We start from the raw sequence: 18,998 nt of genomic DNA, 5'->3' as shown, positions 1-18,998 counted from the left end.
CTTCCTCTTCGACGAAGAACAACATTATGCCAAAAAGTGACGAATGATTTCAACCAATTTCATCGCTTTGTGATTGAGAAACGTAAAGTGAAGGTATATTTGACCTCCCTTATGGGAACCGCAGGTCAGACGCCAATCAGTTTCCATATACCACAAAGTCGAACAACCGATAAGAAAGGAACATAGTGTTATCGCACGTGCTACCGGAAGCAAAAAAAGCAACGATGTACTGCAACGCTTGCTGTAACAGTTGATGGCAGAAAGCTTGCACCTTACATTGTTCTAAAACGAAAAACAATGCCTAAAGCAAAATTTCCGCGAGTGATCCACGTTCGTATTCAAGGAAAAAGGTGGATGGACACGTCACTCGTACAAGATTGGATGCGAACGGTTTGGGGTAATGTAACAGGGTCCCTCCTTCGATGCCCGGCCCTTCTCGTGTTGGACAGTATTTTTTTTTGCCGGTATGTCATTCAGGTTGTATTGTCTGCTCGTAATGGGAAGAATATTTCCCAGTGTCGGTACTTCAAACCCACGTGTCTAATTTATCTGATGTTCCCTATTTGACTTTTCAGAAAAAATCTCACGGTGGAATTTTACGCCAAATGACTATAACTGCAAATGAGTTGAACCAATTGTGTTTGCATTATATTTTATGTATCTTTTAAATGTAAATGAATTGTAAATAATTTGTAAATATCCGAATTCCTTGATTCGCATGCGAAGTTTTCGCCTGTATTTTTCGTCAAAAAAGTGCGTTAATTACGCGAGAAAATACGGTATTATGCATTTTGTTGCGTGTTTCGGTGTGACAAATATTATTCGTATGTAAATGTCATAAATGAGAGTGATTACGTACATTTTCTTGTAACCATTTTTATGTTTTCTTAGTTTAAGATTTTAAATTTAATGGTCAATTCGCATTGTAACTGTAAATATGTATGCCTTTTATCCTGACCTTTCTTCACGTAGACCGTGGTGGAATATATGTGATGAAATCCAGGTATGCTTTTCTTATGACTTCTGATTCACTGACTAGGCTGTGGGGAACTAGCTAAGAAAATCTCTTGTCCTCTAAAACATCACAGAATTCAATATGAATATGAGTGAACCAAAACTATACTGTTTTGAACCCAAGGACTCTACACAGTGAAATAGCAATGAGGAATTGCCATTCCCTAAAGAAATTTTTATATTAGGCTAGGGTGACCAGATTTTGAAAATTAAAAAGAAAGGAACACTGAGGCATGTCGTGTTGATTGTATGTTGAGAAAGTGATCCCATATTTGGGCAGTCGTGCAATATTTATGCTATTTAATTTCAATATCATTATTTTATTCACTAAAATATTATTTGTTATATTACAATTCTTAAATTGCATCACTATAGTCACTCTCAAACATATTCTAAAAATTATACAACTTAATAAATAATTTTTTTTAAAAAATATCACTTCTACTTTGAATACTTGCCTAAGAAAACCTATTCACATCCAGTATTGGGTCAGTCTTTCTTTGATACTTTAAAAAGTTATGAATTTCCTTCAAAAGGTTTGGTTATTTTGACAAAAAACCATAGCAACTTGTGCAGGATACATCATGGAAATGTGTCTTGGTCATGATCATAGCCTATACAGTTTCAGCATTGTGAGCCTGTTCTTTTCATGTGACTGCATTCTAAGGACTACGAATCTAATTTTAACATTCTATTACCTTCCAGTTTACAACATTTTGACTCATTTCTCACTATGTTTGTTAATACAGAACATCCCACCATTTCTTTAGACAGACAAAATAAAATCTCTCTTTAATCTTCCTGTCACCATAATCTTCAAAGAATTTTCCCTTTTCTTTTCACAATATGTCTCATTCGATTGCAATTCAGATTGTCAACATAAATTTCCTCCTTGATGCCATTCAAAACATGCTGCCGTCTTAATATATGCCTGGATTTAGTCTTCATTTTCTTAAGAAAAACTGATGTCAGTCCATGGTCAGGTATCACTGCGGTCATTTCCCTTCTTCAACTTTGATAGTCGATACACCAGAATTTTGAGATGAGGAAGGTCAAGTGCAAACTTGACCATGGTGATCAGGAACGGTGTACTCAGCCATCAGAATAATTTTGTTGTCTTCACTTATAGATAGATAGATCGATTGCATTTTCTTTTATGCTCAGGAACTTGTTTTTGGTAATGATGGAAGTGCATTCCTGATTCTAATTGGTTCAACAGAAGTTAACATTGCCAATTTTGTTGATAAGCACTCATCATTATTGGTAAACTCATATAAAATATAGTGTTGAGATTTTTTTTTTACAATTTGTTTTACGTCGCACCGACACAGATAGCTCTTATGGCGACAAAGGAAAGACCTAGGAGTGGGAAGAAAGCGGCCGTGGCCTTAATTAAGGTACAGCCGCAGCATTTGCCTGGTGTGAAAATGGAAAGCCATCTTCAGGGCTGCCGACAGTGGGACTCGAACCCACTATCTTCCGTATGCAAGCTCACAGCTGTGCGCCTCTAACCGCCCAGTGTGTTAAGATTTATATAGTAGCATATATATTGTACCCGACAGGACTAGGGATTTAGTGAATACACATTTCTTTGTCTGGGAACGAGTTTGCGGGAACTCGAACGCCAAGCGCGAGGCTAGGAAGTATTTCCCCTAAGCAGAACTAGGGAACCCCTGGGTGGAAAGAAGGGAAGGGTTATACTGACCACCAGTTGTTTTTGAGTGGGAGAGGTAAACTTTTTAGCATCGTAATCTCAGAACCATCTTTAAAACAGCTTGGCCAACTTCGTTTTCTATATCAAAGGAATTAACGATTTTAATAATACAGCACTGTACAAGGATCCAAAAGAGCTGTTCGTCATCTGTTAATTTATTTAGGGTTTGCGACATCCTTTGTGGCGACAATCTCCTGTTAAAAGGAGGAATATATGACTATATGACAGTAGAAAGTTACCAAGGCCCTGTATTAAATGTCTCGACATCCAATTGACAGGAGAAGTCCATTGAGTGAGCTGAAAAATGAGGACAGATATTTATTCATTACTCCGGATTCTGCGATCAGATTTCGTCCGGGCGAGTTTTCGCTGTATTATAAGATAACTGGTCACCTGATTGTCGCACTATTGCGCCTCTAATACACCGAGAGTAGGATGTATGGGAACTTTGAGAGGGGGAAACTTCCTAGCTGTTATGAGGTGTGGGAAGCGTTTTATCTCGCATGGGACAGATATGTGACAGTCTCGATCAACAGTTTCTTTTGTATGTGAACTTTTATTTTGAAGAATAATGGTAATGTCTTAAAAACAATTGGTGTATGAGAAGAAATGATATCGGTGATATATTAGATTGCATGTTCGGGTTATTTGATCGTAATTTAGAGCACGAACTTGAACCGATATTATTATTATTATTATTATTATTATTATTATTATTATTATTATTATTATTATTACTGCAACCAAGTAAAACAAAGAAGGGACTAGTGGAACCCACATAATAATTCATATTGTGAGCAGAAACATAAAGTTTGACATTAAAACATGTCGCTACTAAACTAACTGTGGGTGTTTAATTAATAACCCTGTATTAGTATTTCTGATTTCGGGACATTGGATCAAAAGTCGGACCGTAAAGTGCGTGTTTGAAGCAGACGTACGTAACGGGTTTAACTGTGTGTTGTGTGCCATAGTTACCCAGGAGATTCCAGTGCCAAGGATTATGGAGTTTCATCCTAGGAATTCCGGTTCGGACCTGGTCATCATAGCAGTCTACCTGTAGGACATAACGGAACAAACAGACCAATGGACGTCCCTAGTTATCCGAGGTGTCTTTGAGGATAAGGCTGAGTACATCCATTTTACTAGCATGACTCATATCATAGCAAAATATCCATTTAAAATTAATTAATTTGTAAATAATAATTGATAGAGTTTCTTTTTTTTAATGTAAATGTGCTAATTAAGGGTACAGTGTTCAATTAGTAACAAATCTGAGTGAATTAGATTTTGTAAATATGGGTAGATCTGGTTTTTATTTTAATATATTCTTCATTCTTATTTTGGGAATTTTCTCGGATTTGTTTCATGTAGTAGAATGGTTAGTACCAGTAGTGTCCATTGGAATGTTCTTTTAAGTTGATTGGTACTGACCAGTTATATTATCATGCGTGCGAGTATTATTTTGATGTAGTTTAGTCATCACAGATGGAAGCAGTGCTGGAGTGACTCGCCAGAGATCCGAACTGCCGTCCTCCAGTGGATAATAGCTAGACCTTATTTATTTGGATTTTAGAGGTGACCACACATTCGTGTGCATTTTTAAAGTAATATTTGATTCCGTACTTGTGTTGAATTAATTGTAAAGAGTAGGAGTAATATCATGATGGCCGATAGTGTAGATGTTAGACCCCTTTTAAAATAACGAATATCATGATGGGATGTGCTACAGTCTATTTTGGATACTTCGTTGCCATGTTACAAGAGAGTGGAAGAGAAAGTACCATCTCGTCAGTTTGAAATGTATTAGTTCATGATGGCAGAAAGCATTGAAGCCGGGACTCCTGGTAGGAAATATAAACCCATGGGATGGGTCGAGATACTGAGGGCCTTATTAATGAGATGAAATGGTTGATGAATTGATTAATGAATTATGTGTTGCCACATTGAAATAAGTGAGCGAATTGAATTATGTGAAGTAAGTCTTGAAAGTGTCATTTGAGATTTAAAGAGACGGCATGCTTTTAGATGGGAATGGTCAGACTCCCCTAAGAAGCTGTGAATTATGTGGCCAGAAATGCCCCTTTTGACCCATGCGTGGTTTTTTTCCTAGAAGGAACAGAGGCTGACTGAGTCTGTCATATGGCGAGAACATTGTGTCATTTATTGAGTAACGTGGGACCACCCATCTATTTCATCTGAAGTTACTTACCGACAGAGGCCAGTATACCTTTTTAGAAATGTATTTGTATTATTATTAGGTGTAGTTAGGGATTTCAGTCCTATCTTCGATCGTCGCAGGAAGTGAGTTTGAATCTCGTTGCCATCTGCCAAGAGTATACGTGGGGTATTCCACGGCAACCAGATATCTTCAGTGTATTATTATTTTTCTTTGTGTATGAGTTGTGTCATGTATTTTACTTGTTGATTATGTTCTGGAATGATGTTTATTTTGACCCAACGGTCCATTTATATTATGTGTCCAGAGTTATGGATTTATTTTGACTCATACTATTCTGATGGCGATGTTTGTTCTTATATGATAGTGTATATTATTATTCCATAGGGTAACAAGTTAAATCTAGGTTAGAATTGACTCAGACTTGTAAGTTATGTAAATATACCCCAGTGTTAATGGGGATAGTTTCAGTGATTTTATTTGTTTATTATTCCATATGTGCGAGATCATGATAAAGACATTATATCACGGTTGTACTTAGTCTCGTCCTCAAAACATATGTAAACAATCTTCAACATGTTAGCTGCGAAATTTGTAATTATTCATGTATATTCAATATGGTTATTTTGCACCAGATTCCGCAATCATCAGGAGTATAATAAACCCTTTTATTTTTAAATTTTAAATATTGTTTTCATTTGTTTAGTTGTATGACACCCATATTCTCCTACCCTTTAAGCCTCTAAGTTATTTATATATTTATTATGCCCACTTGATTTATAACCCAGTTAACGACCCTGTAGATTTATCGCCGGAGACCCAATGGGCAGGGGACGGGTGCAATGTATAATATTTGTTATTGATTTGATGTTGCAGAATTTGAAAGACAAAGGTGTGGTGTGCTCGGTAGTAGCACTTGCTGCAGAGGTTCATGTGTGTCGTCTTTTAAGTCGAGAAACAGGAGGAACATTCAATGTAGTACTAGACGACAGTCACTTCCGAGATCTACTTCTATGTCATGTTGATCCGCCTGCTGCTGCCTCTTGCCTAGAGTCATCCCTTATCAAAATGGGCTTTCCGATGACAAAAAGCAAGGAACCCTCCTTCACAATGTGCATGTGGTATGTACTTACATATACACTCAAAGTCATAACTTCAAAGTCATAAAAATGCATACAAGGTTTTAAAAATTATAGGTACAACCTGCAGGGGCTAGTAAAGGACAATGAAACAAGGGGGGGGGAAGTCTTAACAAGCATAGGTCTAGAAACAGATTGTTTCCGAGATATAATGTAATCACATTTGCACCCGTTACTCTGTTGTTTGTGCTTTATGTTCCAAGTACCAGGCTTACCAGGCTCCACATTGGATGTTAACACCTTCTTGCATTTGTAGTGGTATTTAAAGTAGCTGTCATGATACCTCACTCATTTTCTATCTAAGAGATAGCTGACATATTTCATGAATGGACGTGCCAATGCATGAGGTGTCCATAAAACTGCTTCAAATGTTGCTACAAACATAAGATACTGTTGACATCCGATATGGAGAATGAACGTTATAATATGATGTGTCATATCTCAGAAACGTTGATTTCCAGACCTGTGTCTATTAGGACCTTTTCCTCATTTCTTTGCCCTGTACACACTTCTGCAGTTTGTACATATACATATAAGGAATTTTGGGAGTCAAGCAGCATGTTATTAATATGATATGTATGGACAAATGAGAGAAGTAAAAGTGTCATTGAACCAGAACAATGCTCCAACCACATGCAGCATAGAATAAGGTCACACTCTTCCTCATCGGATCATCTCATGCCTGGATATATCCATTGAAATCATCAGACAGATGCTCTATGTTATCTGCAGCAGTTTTGCCCATAGCTTTTGCCAGTTATGCTCCACATCACTTGGTGAACTTGGAAGGAACTTGGTGTCACAGCTGCTCCTGCAAATGTTTGATGGACAACAAATCAGTTGACCAGGTGGGCCAAAGAAATGTTTAAACAGGGTGTAAACACTTCTGAGAAACTTGAGCCATATACGGACAATTGTTGTCTTTAGGGAAAATAAGCTTGTGGACACTCAGAAAGAAAGATTATACATGAGGCTGCAGGATTCCTTTACTGTACTGCTGTGCTGTCAGTGACCCTTATGTTACTCCCAGTGACAATAAGCAGTCTTATGCAATTGCTCCCCATACCATCATATCAGTAGTAAGAGACATAATATGCTGCTGTAAAGTGAAGCAGAGATTGTGGCACTCGCATGCATTCATCCTAACTGGCACAGTGATCTTTTGTTCCAAAAGAAAAGTGTACATAGTTGCTAAATAAATGTTTCTCTTTGCTGGCACTTTTGCAATAATGGTGAAATGTTAATGACTGCAAACATGAAAGTTGTTGAGATCGCAAATTTGTCTGTGCTAGGCGTGTGGAAAAGCTTCCAATAAAGATAAGGTGCCCTAGTGAAGCTGCCACATGTCTGTGTATGATAGATAGTGTGGTTATTGAAACTGTTCATCCCTGTCAAATGGTCTTTCCTCGTGGTGATTTGGTCAGGGTTGTTCAGAACCACTCCAATGTGTACGGGTACTTATCACATGTCCATTGCTCTCATCAAGATCTGTGAAGTCTGAACAGCCTAAGTGCTGAGCAACATGGTGTGCTGTACACCCTCTTCCTCATAGCCTGATTATGTAGCCTCTCTCAAATAATAATAATTTTGTGTGGCTATTTCTAGCCGGGTGCAGCCCTTGTAAGGCAGACCCTCCGATGAGTGTGGGCGACATCTGCCATGTGTAGGCAACTGCATGTTATTGTGGTGGAGGATAGTGTTATGTGTGGTGTATGAGTTGCAGGGATGTTGGGGACAGCACAAACACCCATCCCCCGAGCCACTGGAATTAACCAATGAAGGTTAAAATCACCGACCCGGCCGGGAATCGAACCCGGGACTCTCTGAACCGAAGGCCAGTATGCTGACCATTCAGCCAATGAGTCGGACGCCTCTCTCAAATACTTGTCAGTCATATTAATGCCTCCTGCAGATACGACGTAACTTTCGTGCCAGTACCATTCTACAAAACTTTTATTTGTTTAGCATATCTTCCGTCAATTTTGCCATTTTTCAACTTTTGATCTTATTGAGTGCATGTGTATATCACTCTTGAATCAAGTCTCGCAAGCGTAGTGCACATCACATCATGTTCTTTCCTGAGGTAGTGCTTCTAAATGAAGAGCAATTGAAACAGATACGACGTAACTTTCGTGCCAGTACCATTCTACAAAACTTTTATTTGTTTAGCATATCTTCCGTCAATTTTGCCATTTTTCAACTTTTGATCTTATTGAGTGCTTTTTACGTCTGTTTGTGTAATATTGGCTCTTCTTTATACTACCTGTACCTGTCCTCAGCTGGTATTGCTAGGTATGTAGCTTTCATATTGGGCCCTGCAGTTTTGTGGTAGTAAGCCCGCCTCTTACCAGCAGGCCCCGGGACTTTTACTGGGATTTGAGAGCTTGTGTAAGTTTTACTCAACCAAAGTGAAAACAATTGAGGAGCTATTTAATGGTGAGATAGTGACCCCAGTGTAGAAAGCCAAGAGTAATGACTGAGAGGATTTGTCACATTGTATGTCATTTTGTGTTATACATAATCATGTGCAGTGTACAGCTTATTTCATAACATGAGTTCTAGGCTACATGTTACATTGCTGTTTTCCTTGTTTGTGGATGATGTACCATCCAAAGTTGCTAATAGGCTAATTTGAAGATTACTACAATATATTGAGAGAGATTAGGAATCCAGTGATTTCTGCTCCTCTGCAGTCTTCACTTTTCTTGTGAAATGCTGTCATTCTTGGAAACTAACACCAAATACATAACAAGGCTACACTATAGTTTAACCTGTGTAACTCCGCCACCAACACCATATTTTCTATTCAACAGGCCTATTCCGGCACTTGCACAATAGTCACATTTGATAGCAAGTTCCAATTTAAAAGTCGCAGAGTCATATACATCCTGGTTTAGGCATTTTCTTCTGCTTCCTGTTAATTTCTGACCCCACAGCCCATTGTCTGTTCTTTTGATTATTCAGGTAAAACAGTGTTCCCTGATTTCATCAGTAGCTTCTTCCACTAATATAAAACAATGGGACAAAGTTATATCCTTGTAAGAAACAGAAACCCACAACTCGGAGTTCTCTCTACTTAGGAGGACTGGCAGGTATTAAAAGTCCTGAATATATTAACACTTAACTTCAGACAACAGGTAATTGATTTACAATTCCTCTACGGGACTTTTAAATGGTTCCTTTCACTCAGATTACCTAGTGTCAGTCTTCTCATTTTGTGTTCTTCCCAACATCAGTAGATCACAAGACCTGTTCCACATTTCTTCTGCACAGCACAAAGTGGACCAGGAATCCTTTCAGATTTTTTTTCATAAAACTTTTTGATTCTCCTTGCTTCAGGTACATTGACAGCATTTCAATTCCTTTTTTTCACAGAAGTTGATCATGACTTTGATATTATGACATATTATCATATCTAGCCAGAATGAAACGTGTTCTGGTATGGCAACAAACTTTCCAAAATTGTAGTCTGCTTTCTCTACAGCAAAATCATTAAATCTGTGAAGAAAACAAAAAATGCTTCAAATGTACCCAAAGCAAGTGGAATTGGAAAATTTTGCACAGTTTGCTAACATTATTGTTTTAAATAAAAGAATAAGCTCAAAATAGTCTGATCCCACGTGAACATACAATTGGAAGAACTTGGAACATGTATGGAAAGTTTTTGCTTGTTTGCTGTAAGGGCTTTCAATGAGTTCTGAAAACAATAAACCTTTATTAGTAGATGAAGGTTTCTCATGTAATGTGTGGTTCCCTGTGTGTGTATTTTTGGTTCACAATTGAAAATTATTTTTTAAAGAACACCTGACTTCTTGGATACACTCCAAGTTTTATTTTTAAAGAGTTTTTGTACTGTGTTTAACTTTTATCAATACAGTCTGCTAGCAGCACCACATAACCTTTAGTTATAACATCATTAATTATGTTACAGCCATTTAGATTCTCCAGATGGTGAAGGGAGTGGTTTGAAAACAAAGGGTTACTACTGCCCACAGTGCTATAGTAGGTACTGTGAATTACCTGTGGAGTGTCGTGCTTGTGGCTTGACGTTGGTAGCAGCACCACATTTAGCACGCTCATATCACCACCTTTTTCCTGTTGCCAGCTTTACTGAGTTGGAACTGAAGAATATGATAGAACCACCAGCATATTGCTATGCTTGTCAAAAGGAATATAGTGACAGTGACAAACATGTAAGTATTCTAACTTATTCTTGTTCACTTAATGATTTTTGAAAGTTACACAAATGGGAAATTGAAATTTTTTGCTTTTCTTTTGGGTATGAGAAATGGTTTTATACAGGTTTAAGGTCTGCTGCTGCTCATCATCAGCTTGCACACCTGTAAGTACTACATATTCTTTCTTTGTTGCCTTCATAACCACCTGCCATCCTGGTTACCACAGAATCAGTGTTATTTTGAAATAAACCATCAACCTTCTCCCAGTTTTTCATCACCTTCCTGGTTGCACATTTGTCTAGATGACTATCAAACCTTACTTCTCAGGAACTCACATACCCATCACATACCTTTTACCTTTGTGAACACAACTGTTATCTGTATGTATCCACTATAATATATATCAGCAATACTGCCAACAAAGTTTGAAACCAACATCATCATCAATCTACTGCAGTGCAGAATATATTCCATTCCTCTACATTGACTTAGCTGTACAGTCAAAATATTTTGCAGCAATCAGAGTATCTGGAAATCACATTCTATTGTTTTGGGGATATTAGGTTGTGTTATAATTACTGCTGACACGTATCAATCCTGCAACCAAGATCATCTTCAGAGCAACGACAATGTAGAATTAAAACTGTTTAATGGCAGTTATCACTCGGTAATAAGTGGACTCAATATAGAAAGACCCTGTTAGAAATGTAATTCATTCCAGATCCTCCAGAGAGAAGGAGAAAGATTTTAAGACTTAACTGTGGAGGGGTAGCCATGATCTACTCAGCACAGTAGAACCTCGATAATTTAAAATCGGTTAATTCAAAATCCTGCCTAATTCGAAGAAGCGCCCATTCCCTGGGGGTACGGTTTTGCATGTTATTTAAACATTTTAAAAAGCAGTATTTTACAGAGTAATTTAAATTCAAAATATATTCGCGTCGTGATAAAACGCGTCTTCTGGAACGTGCAGAGGTAGCTTTCCACATTTTCACTCACTTTGGTGTGTCTACAGTGTACTTCATATTTGCTAAGTTTGAGTGAAATCATAATTCTTAGGTATTCAGCGTTTTAAGGAATGCCACAATATCATGTAGAAGGCAATGTGCAGAGAAACAAAATCCGTGAACACTGGCGATGCCGAATTGTTCCACTGTATGTGAACAAATGGATGGTGTTGCCGTGGGTTTGTCATTTCTGTATGCAAGATTTTGAAGAGCTCTATCTTCATTCTTACACTCCCGAGTCTTTCATCTGATTGAGGTATGTTGAGCACAAACTATCCATTTTTTTGGATCATTTGAACAGCTTACATCCAAACATTACATTTTACCGTACAGACTAAGAATGGAGGATGACTCATGTTGGCTGAATGGTCAGCGTTGAGGCCTCCAGTTCAGAGGGTCCCGGGTTCGAATCTTGGCCGGGTCGGGAATTTTAATCGCTTCTGATTAATTTTTCTGGTTCAGGGACTGGGTGTTTGTGTTTGTCCCAACATTTTCCTCTTCCTATTCAGACATCAACACGCAATAGTGATTACGTCCCTCCATATAGGGTTTGCGCCAGGAAGGACATCTGGCTGTAAAACCGGACTAAATCCACATGTGCGACACAGTTCGCACCTGTGACCCTAAAGGTGTGGGAAAAGCAGTAAAAGAAGAAGAAGAAACTAAGCTTTGAGGATGTCTGCCATTCTTAGATGTTTTGGTTTCTAGGAAATATGGTGGAACTTTAGGTCATTAGGATTAACGTAAACCCACCCATACTAATAGATATCTTCATGGGTCCTCTCACCACCATCGTTGCTGAAAGCGTACTGTGTTAACACCCTTGTCAACTGACCAAGGGAGGTTTGTGAGTAGGATAAGTAAAACGGTAAACTTGAATTCATAACTAGAATATTCCTAAACAGTGTTTATTCAATGAAATAGATTGATGAAGTGCTAAATCCTAAGCCAGAAGACAGATTGTCACATGATTCTCCTCCTTTGAGCCTGGCCTTCGTGCCAGACGTACAATCTCTGACAGATAGGATTGGCTTTCTGAGAGAAGGCACAATATTAAGATCCTCTTTAAGCCTAATATCATCATACGCAATTGCTTGTTAAAGATCCTATTGGTTTAAACTGTGCTGAAATATATATATGATTCCTTGTTCCTGTGGATCAGTTTATGTTTGGCAAACATCTAGGAAGATAGCAATGAGGGTTAAGGGACATCGCAGGCACTTACGTCTTTACTAGCCAAAAAAGTATGCTGTGGTGGAGCAGGCAATACCTAATGACCATCAAATCATTTCTGATGCAATATCTGTCATTTGTAAGTAGAATCAGTCGTGAGGCAATAGAAATTGCTAAACACCCGAATAATTTTAACAAAGAGGACATCTATATACAGTGAAACCTCGATTCTCCGTTTTTCGAGGGACCATGAAAATAAAACGTACAATACGGGAAAACGGAAAATCTGGGAATGAATGAAAACCATCAACAATTTGGCTAAACATCACAAAAATGAAATACGGTAGGCCTATGTATAATTATAATCTTACAAAACTCCTAAACCAAACCAAACTACAGCCCCAGTGGGACTTTGCCTGCCAAGCGACCGCTGCTCAGCCCGAAGGACTCCAGATTACGAGGTGCGCATGGTCAGTGCGACGAATCCTCTCGGCCGATATTCCTGGCTCTGTAGATCGGGGTCGCCATCTCACCATTAGATAGCTCCACAATTAAAGGTAATCACGTAGGCTGAGTGGACCTGGAACCAGACTTATATCCAGGTAAGAATGTCTGACCTGGTCGCAATCGAACCCGGGCCTCTGGATGAGAGGCGGGCATGTTAGACCACGAAACCGCATTAATTACCGGTAGATTCACAATTAAGTATTTATTTTCCACCTAGTCGATACAATGATTGCTTAAGGCAATTTTTAATGGTCAAAAGTGGTACATGTTTCGTATATTATCAACATCTTCAGCCACATAACACTGTTTAGATGAAAAATGTATAAAATTGACAAAGTAATGCTTTAGAGGAAGTGTCCTTAAAATTAACATAAGATTGTTTTAATCTTGTCAATCTTATGTTAATTTTAAGGACACTTCCTCTAAAGCATTACTTTGTCAATTTTATACATTTTTCATCTAAACAGTGTTATGTGGCTGAAGATGTTGATAATATACGAAACATGTACCACTTTTGACCATTAAAAATTGCCTTAAGCAATCATTGTATCGACTAGGTGGAAAATAAATACTTAATTGTGAATCTATTGAAGTGCGATACGGACCATGAAGCTGATTTTATGTAATTAATTACCGGTACGCGAGTTCAAAATCTCGATACTTTATATTCAGTTTTACAGGGGAATCTTCGTCAGTTTCCCGTGAAAACTTCTTTCAGTTCAGCGACTTTGATTAGGCTAGCCAAACTCTTCGAAAAATCTAATAACGCCAAGCCAAACGACAATCGACCACAAGTAGTTTTTAATTCTCTCATCTAATAAAATAAAGCACATTAGATACGAAAGCACTCAAAATGAATGCGAAATCCGTTCATTTCTTAATCTTTCATTGTAATTTGGTCTACGGTATACTGTTCGTAGTCAGTTTCTGTAAATCTCGTACCGCGCAAATTAGGCCTACGTCGACTTTTAAAGGTTATGTTGAACTCGAAAACATGGTTTCGAATGTAAGTATCGATTCTTAAAAGTTCTCGAATGCATTATATTCAATTCTGCGCGTCACAAATCCAATCAAATTGGAAAGATAAAAGAAATATCAAAACTTCAGAAATTACGGTTATTCGTGACCTTGAAAACGTAAAATTCCCAGTCTTACATTAGGAACTAAACAGTAATAGTCAATTCCAAGACCTCCCATGCCTTTCTTTTTTTAAAAATTACATTTAGGTTCAACATGTGTTTTGGTCTCGCTAACATAATCATGTAGGCCCTACGATAATATCAAAAATACTGAATTTGTGTTAAGAAGCAGTTTCGATTCCTGCCTGAAAACCCAGTTACTCTGCAGTGCCCTGAGCAAAGTGCCAAAAACCTCTTCGGCAGTACGATCAAAAAAAGTAAAAATATAAACATCTAACCCTGGACATAATATGGACGTTTTTATAAGTGCGAACATTTGACGAAACTCGTTCCGTCTTCAAGCAGAGCTGTCGAAATGCGCCGTGTCTCCTTGCAATTGTTGTCGCCACTCTCTGCTTTATGATTTTCCGAGATTCTCTAAACAATACCACCCGAATGCGATGCTAAGATGGTCCCTTATGAAAGTTCACCGCCGATCGCTTTTCCAGTACCGGTACAGTACTTGCTTTAATTATCGCAGTGACGGGGCGTTAACGCCAAGATCCATAAATATGCCATAGCCGTCCTTTTGTGAGATACAGTTTATTAAAAAACGATTGATCGAGGATTTAGCGTTGATGGGACTGGAATTTCTGGACGGTTGATCCGGGAAATCGTTTCTTCGAGGAACGGATAATGCGGGACTTTTACAACGTGATTTAATTACGATGCTCGCGGGACCGCATAATTTGAACGCATATTCCGGGAAAACGTATTTTCCGGGAACGGATAATCGAGGTTCCACTGTACTAAGATCATGGCTACCCTTCATAGTTAAAGCCTTAATATCTTTCTGCTAAACTCTGAAGGCCCGGGAATGAATTACATTTCTAACAGAGTCTATCTTGAGTCCACTTGCTATGGAGTGACAATTGCCAATAACAGTTTTCATTCTACAATTGTCATTGCTCTGAAGACAGTCTTGATTGCAAGATTGAAATGCATCAGCATACAATAATTTTAACACAATCTAATATCACCAAAGCAATATAATGTCATTTAGTGGTCGTGAAAATCTACATTTTAAGATTATCTGGAAATCCTTCAACTTAACTCTTCTGATGTCCACTCATACCCAGGTCTTCAACACCTTGTTCGACGATTTTATTTTATTAGGGGTGGTGGTGGTGGTGGTAGTTTTAAGAGGAAGTACAGCTAGGCAACCATTCTCTCTTAACATGAATCAAATGGAGGCGAACTGACCCTTCAAAGAATGAAGGTATCAGAAGAAGAAAGGGAAGGGCCGCGAAGGGCACGAAAATGAAAGACTTCGTAAGCCTTGCAAAACTAATAGCGTTGGGGTTGGAAGAGGACAAGACTTGACCCAGGGTGGTTGGATAGGAAAGGTGAAAGGGAGAAGCCTAGCACGAGTAAGTGGAAGCACTGTTAGACTAAGCTTAGGGCCTTGCAGTTGCCAACCCACAGGGATTAAAATGTTCTCTCTTGTTCTCCCTTGCTCTTGTCATGTGGCATTCCAAGAAAAGACCAAGACTTACCATATATTATTGTAATTTTAATGCTTTTCAGTCTGTTGAACAGATTATAACATTCCTGTAAAAGAAAAAAACACACTTAAACAAAGAATGATATGTTTCATATTGAAAGCATCATCAGATTCTATTCAAATCACACTTTTTTAATATCATAAATTGATGAAAATTGTTTAGAAATTTAGGAACATATTGTTTAAATTCTGTTTGTATCCTGTAATATTTGAGAATTATAACTTATCTTAGTGAAGTGCTCAGTGGTGCATCCTCTCTCCTTATCCGTCTAACGAGGAGTTGGCCTCTTCTTTCAAGAACGAAACATGTCATTCTTTGCATAACCGTATTTTTTTACAGGTTGTAAGTGTTATAATTAGTTTTGAACAGATTGTGAAAAGCATTTAAAGTTACATTAACTGAGTTGACACTGGAAAATATGGCTTCATTATTAACAAACTACCCTATACAGTATTACTTCTTGTTGTCTCTTCGGGGACTGCTTTCATGACACTTGGCTCTTTTCATATATCATGTCCATCCTTCAGCACACCAGATACAAAACTATCTGAAGCTTAAGTTATAGGCCTAGTAACTGAACTTGAAATTTTCTTTTACAGGTTTACCAGTGTAAAACTTGCAACCGAATATTCTGCTTAGACTGTGATCTCTTCATTCATGACACATTACATTCTTGTCCTGGTTGCATATCAAGTAAGGATGCTGTAAAATGAATTCCTGAAGAAGTTCTGGAAAGAAGTCCAAAGGGTTCGCCAATGAGTGCACTCCTCCTCAATTATTTACAGCAGTCCTAAATTGAGGAAGATTATGGAAAATAGCTTGTGGTATGAAGGAGCTCAAGACCATATCAATGATCACAAAGAAGCTGATGGCTCCACCAACCATTCTTTTATGCAATGCCATTGTATTCTTTGTTATGTGGATGAATTTGTTGCTGCTCCATTGAATATCATCAAATTCATAAATAACTAGGTAATGGAAAGGTACAAACAAGTGCAATTCAAGTCATATATAAAAAGTCAGTAACAATGAAAGGAACACATAACAGGAAAAGCACAATGTCAAGTCAGTGTGAGAAAAGGGAGAAGCACAAAAAAAACAAGGATTCTCCACATCTTCATATACTGCCATCTACAATACATTAGCTCTCTCCTCATCAATCCTAGTTCTTTTATATCCATATCTTCTCAGCCCCTAATGTGCTCCCAGCTTCTTCAACTTTCATTGAGGGGCCATCTTGACAGTGTATGAAGATATGGAGATGACAGATGTTGCTCTCATTGTTCCTGTGTATACATGACTCAAATACAGTAGAACCTCGATAATTCGAAATCGGTTCATTCAAAATCCTGCCTAATTCAAAGAAGCTCTCGGTCCCAGAAACATGAGATACAGTTTTACATGCTATTTAAATTGTTTAATTCGAAATACGGATAATTCGTAATTCGAAGTACAATGTCGGCCCCATTACCGAAATTCGGACTTGTGATTCAAAACTGCATTTACATTTTAAAACAATAGTATGTTACAGAGTAATTTCAACTCAGAATTTATCCGCATATTAATAGAACGCGTGTTCCGGAACGTGGAGGGGTAGCTTTCCGCACTTACACTCACTTCGGTGGGTATACAGTGCGCTTCATGATTGCTAAGTTGAATGAAATCTGAAATCTTTTGTATTCAACCTTTTAAGGAACGCCGTAATATCACGCAACGGGCAGTGTGTGGAAAAACAGAATTCGCGAACACTGGCGATGCCGACAGTTGACGAAAAAGCGTGGCTCATATAATCAATTCATAGGCACCAAACAATATTGTCATTGCCGATGAAACTGCAATGTTTTATTTTAATGCGAGCCCAAATGGTCTTATGGTTTTAAAGGAGAAAGTGCCATCCGGGCAATCATACAAGGGTGGGGGTCATTGTAGTGTATTGAAATGCACATGGAAGTGAGAAACTTTATCCCCTCATCATAGGAAAGTTCGATAAGCCACAATCTTTTAAGGGTGTCAGGCACTTTCCATGCCAGTACAAAGCATCTAAAAATGCTAGCAGTACAGAAATCCAAAAAAAATAATGCATTTGCACAGGGAAACCAGCATAATTTATCCTCGTCTTTGAATTTTGTGATTTTTTTCTTTCGTTGCGTGAGGTTATGTTTGTCAGTGATTTATCCAAGTGCATTATTTGAACATTGTAAATGCACTTTGTTGGATACATTTTGGAAATAGTTTTTTCCATTGCATTTGAAAGGTTTAAACTGTGAATCAAGATGATTGCCTGTATTAATGGGTCTTAGAATACTTTGTGATGCGGCAAGTGTTATCATTTCTGAAGTACGAGAGAAGTGCCATGGTGGGAAATTGTACAAGGATAGAGTCAAGAGTCATAGGGAAGTTTGATTTTAAGGGCATCAGGTACTTTCTGTGTAAATACAAAGCATCTAAAATGCATACAGTATAGTAATCCAATGAATAAAGCAGTTGTACATGGGAGCCAGCATAGATTTCTCCTCGTCTTTGAATCATGCTTTTTTTTTTTTTTTCATTGTGTGAGGTTATGTTTGCCAGTGGGATATCCAAGTGCATTATTCGAATACTGTAAATGCACCTTCTTGGATACATTTTGGAAATAGTTCTTTTTTCATGGCATTTGAAAGATATAAACTGTGAATCAAAGTTAACTGCATGCAGTAATGGGCCTTAGAATATTTTGTAACACGGCAAGGGTTGGTACTTCTGAATTGTGAATTGGCTGTTAATTCAAAATCACGTAATTCGAAGTCCGATTTTTTAGTCCCAACGACTTTGAATTAACGAGGTTTTACTGTACGTAAGTACAGTAGGTTGAGATAAAAATTTAAGCCAAACACACATACGATAGAGACCATTGGTGAAAAATCTCTTGAGGTTAAAAAAAGGAGGATATTACAAAATAGAGTACTAGCAACATCATAAAAATTACACAAGAAAAGAGAAAGAGAATGAGTTACAAAGATTTTGATAAAAACAATCTTTTACAGACACACATACCAGGAGTGCTGGTATCTGGATCTAGAAAACAATACATGTACTATCTTAATGGAATGATCATTAAAGGTTGTTCATTAACAATATAAGAGTACAAATAATTGTATACCTATGTTCAAACTGTATGTTTCTAAAATATATGCTTTAAATTGTACCAAATATTAATCATCACCTTTTATCTGAACATGTTTGCAATTTATTAAAAAACACAAACCCCATGGCACTACAGCCCTTGAAGGGCCTTGGCCTACCAAGCGACCGCTCCTCAGCCCGAAGGCCTGCAGATTGCGAGGTGTCGTGTGGTCAGCACGACGATTCCACTCCGCTGTTTGCAATTTATAATACTATTTTTTAATATAAGTCTTCTGCAGAAA

General features: G+C 37.9%; 1 protein-coding gene across 2 annotated transcripts in view; it reads left to right on the top strand.

Moving 5' to 3' along the window:
* The window catches only part of Ssl1 (general transcription factor IIH subunit 2 Ssl1), a 57,252-nt gene extending 38,468 nt beyond the window's left edge, over nucleotides 1-18,784 (top strand). For both annotated transcript variants that reach the window (XM_067149776.2, XM_067149775.2), the window contains 3 exons: nucleotides 5,784-6,028; nucleotides 9,978-10,239; nucleotides 16,194-18,784. In XM_067149776.2, the coding sequence (XP_067005877.1) occupies nucleotides 5,784-6,028; nucleotides 9,978-10,239; nucleotides 16,194-16,307 (621 nt within the window). In that variant the 3' untranslated portion in view covers nucleotides 16,308-18,784. The remainder of the gene's footprint in view (nucleotides 1-5,783; nucleotides 6,029-9,977; nucleotides 10,240-16,193) is intronic.
* Nucleotides 18,785-18,998: the final 214 nt, after the last annotated feature.

The sequence above is a fragment of the Anabrus simplex genome, chromosome 6 (assembly GCF_040414725.1).
Source record: "Anabrus simplex isolate iqAnaSimp1 chromosome 6, ASM4041472v1, whole genome shotgun sequence".
Lineage (NCBI taxonomy): Eukaryota > Metazoa > Arthropoda > Insecta > Orthoptera > Tettigoniidae > Anabrus > Anabrus simplex.
This window is presented reverse-complemented; position numbering and strand designations above follow the sequence as displayed.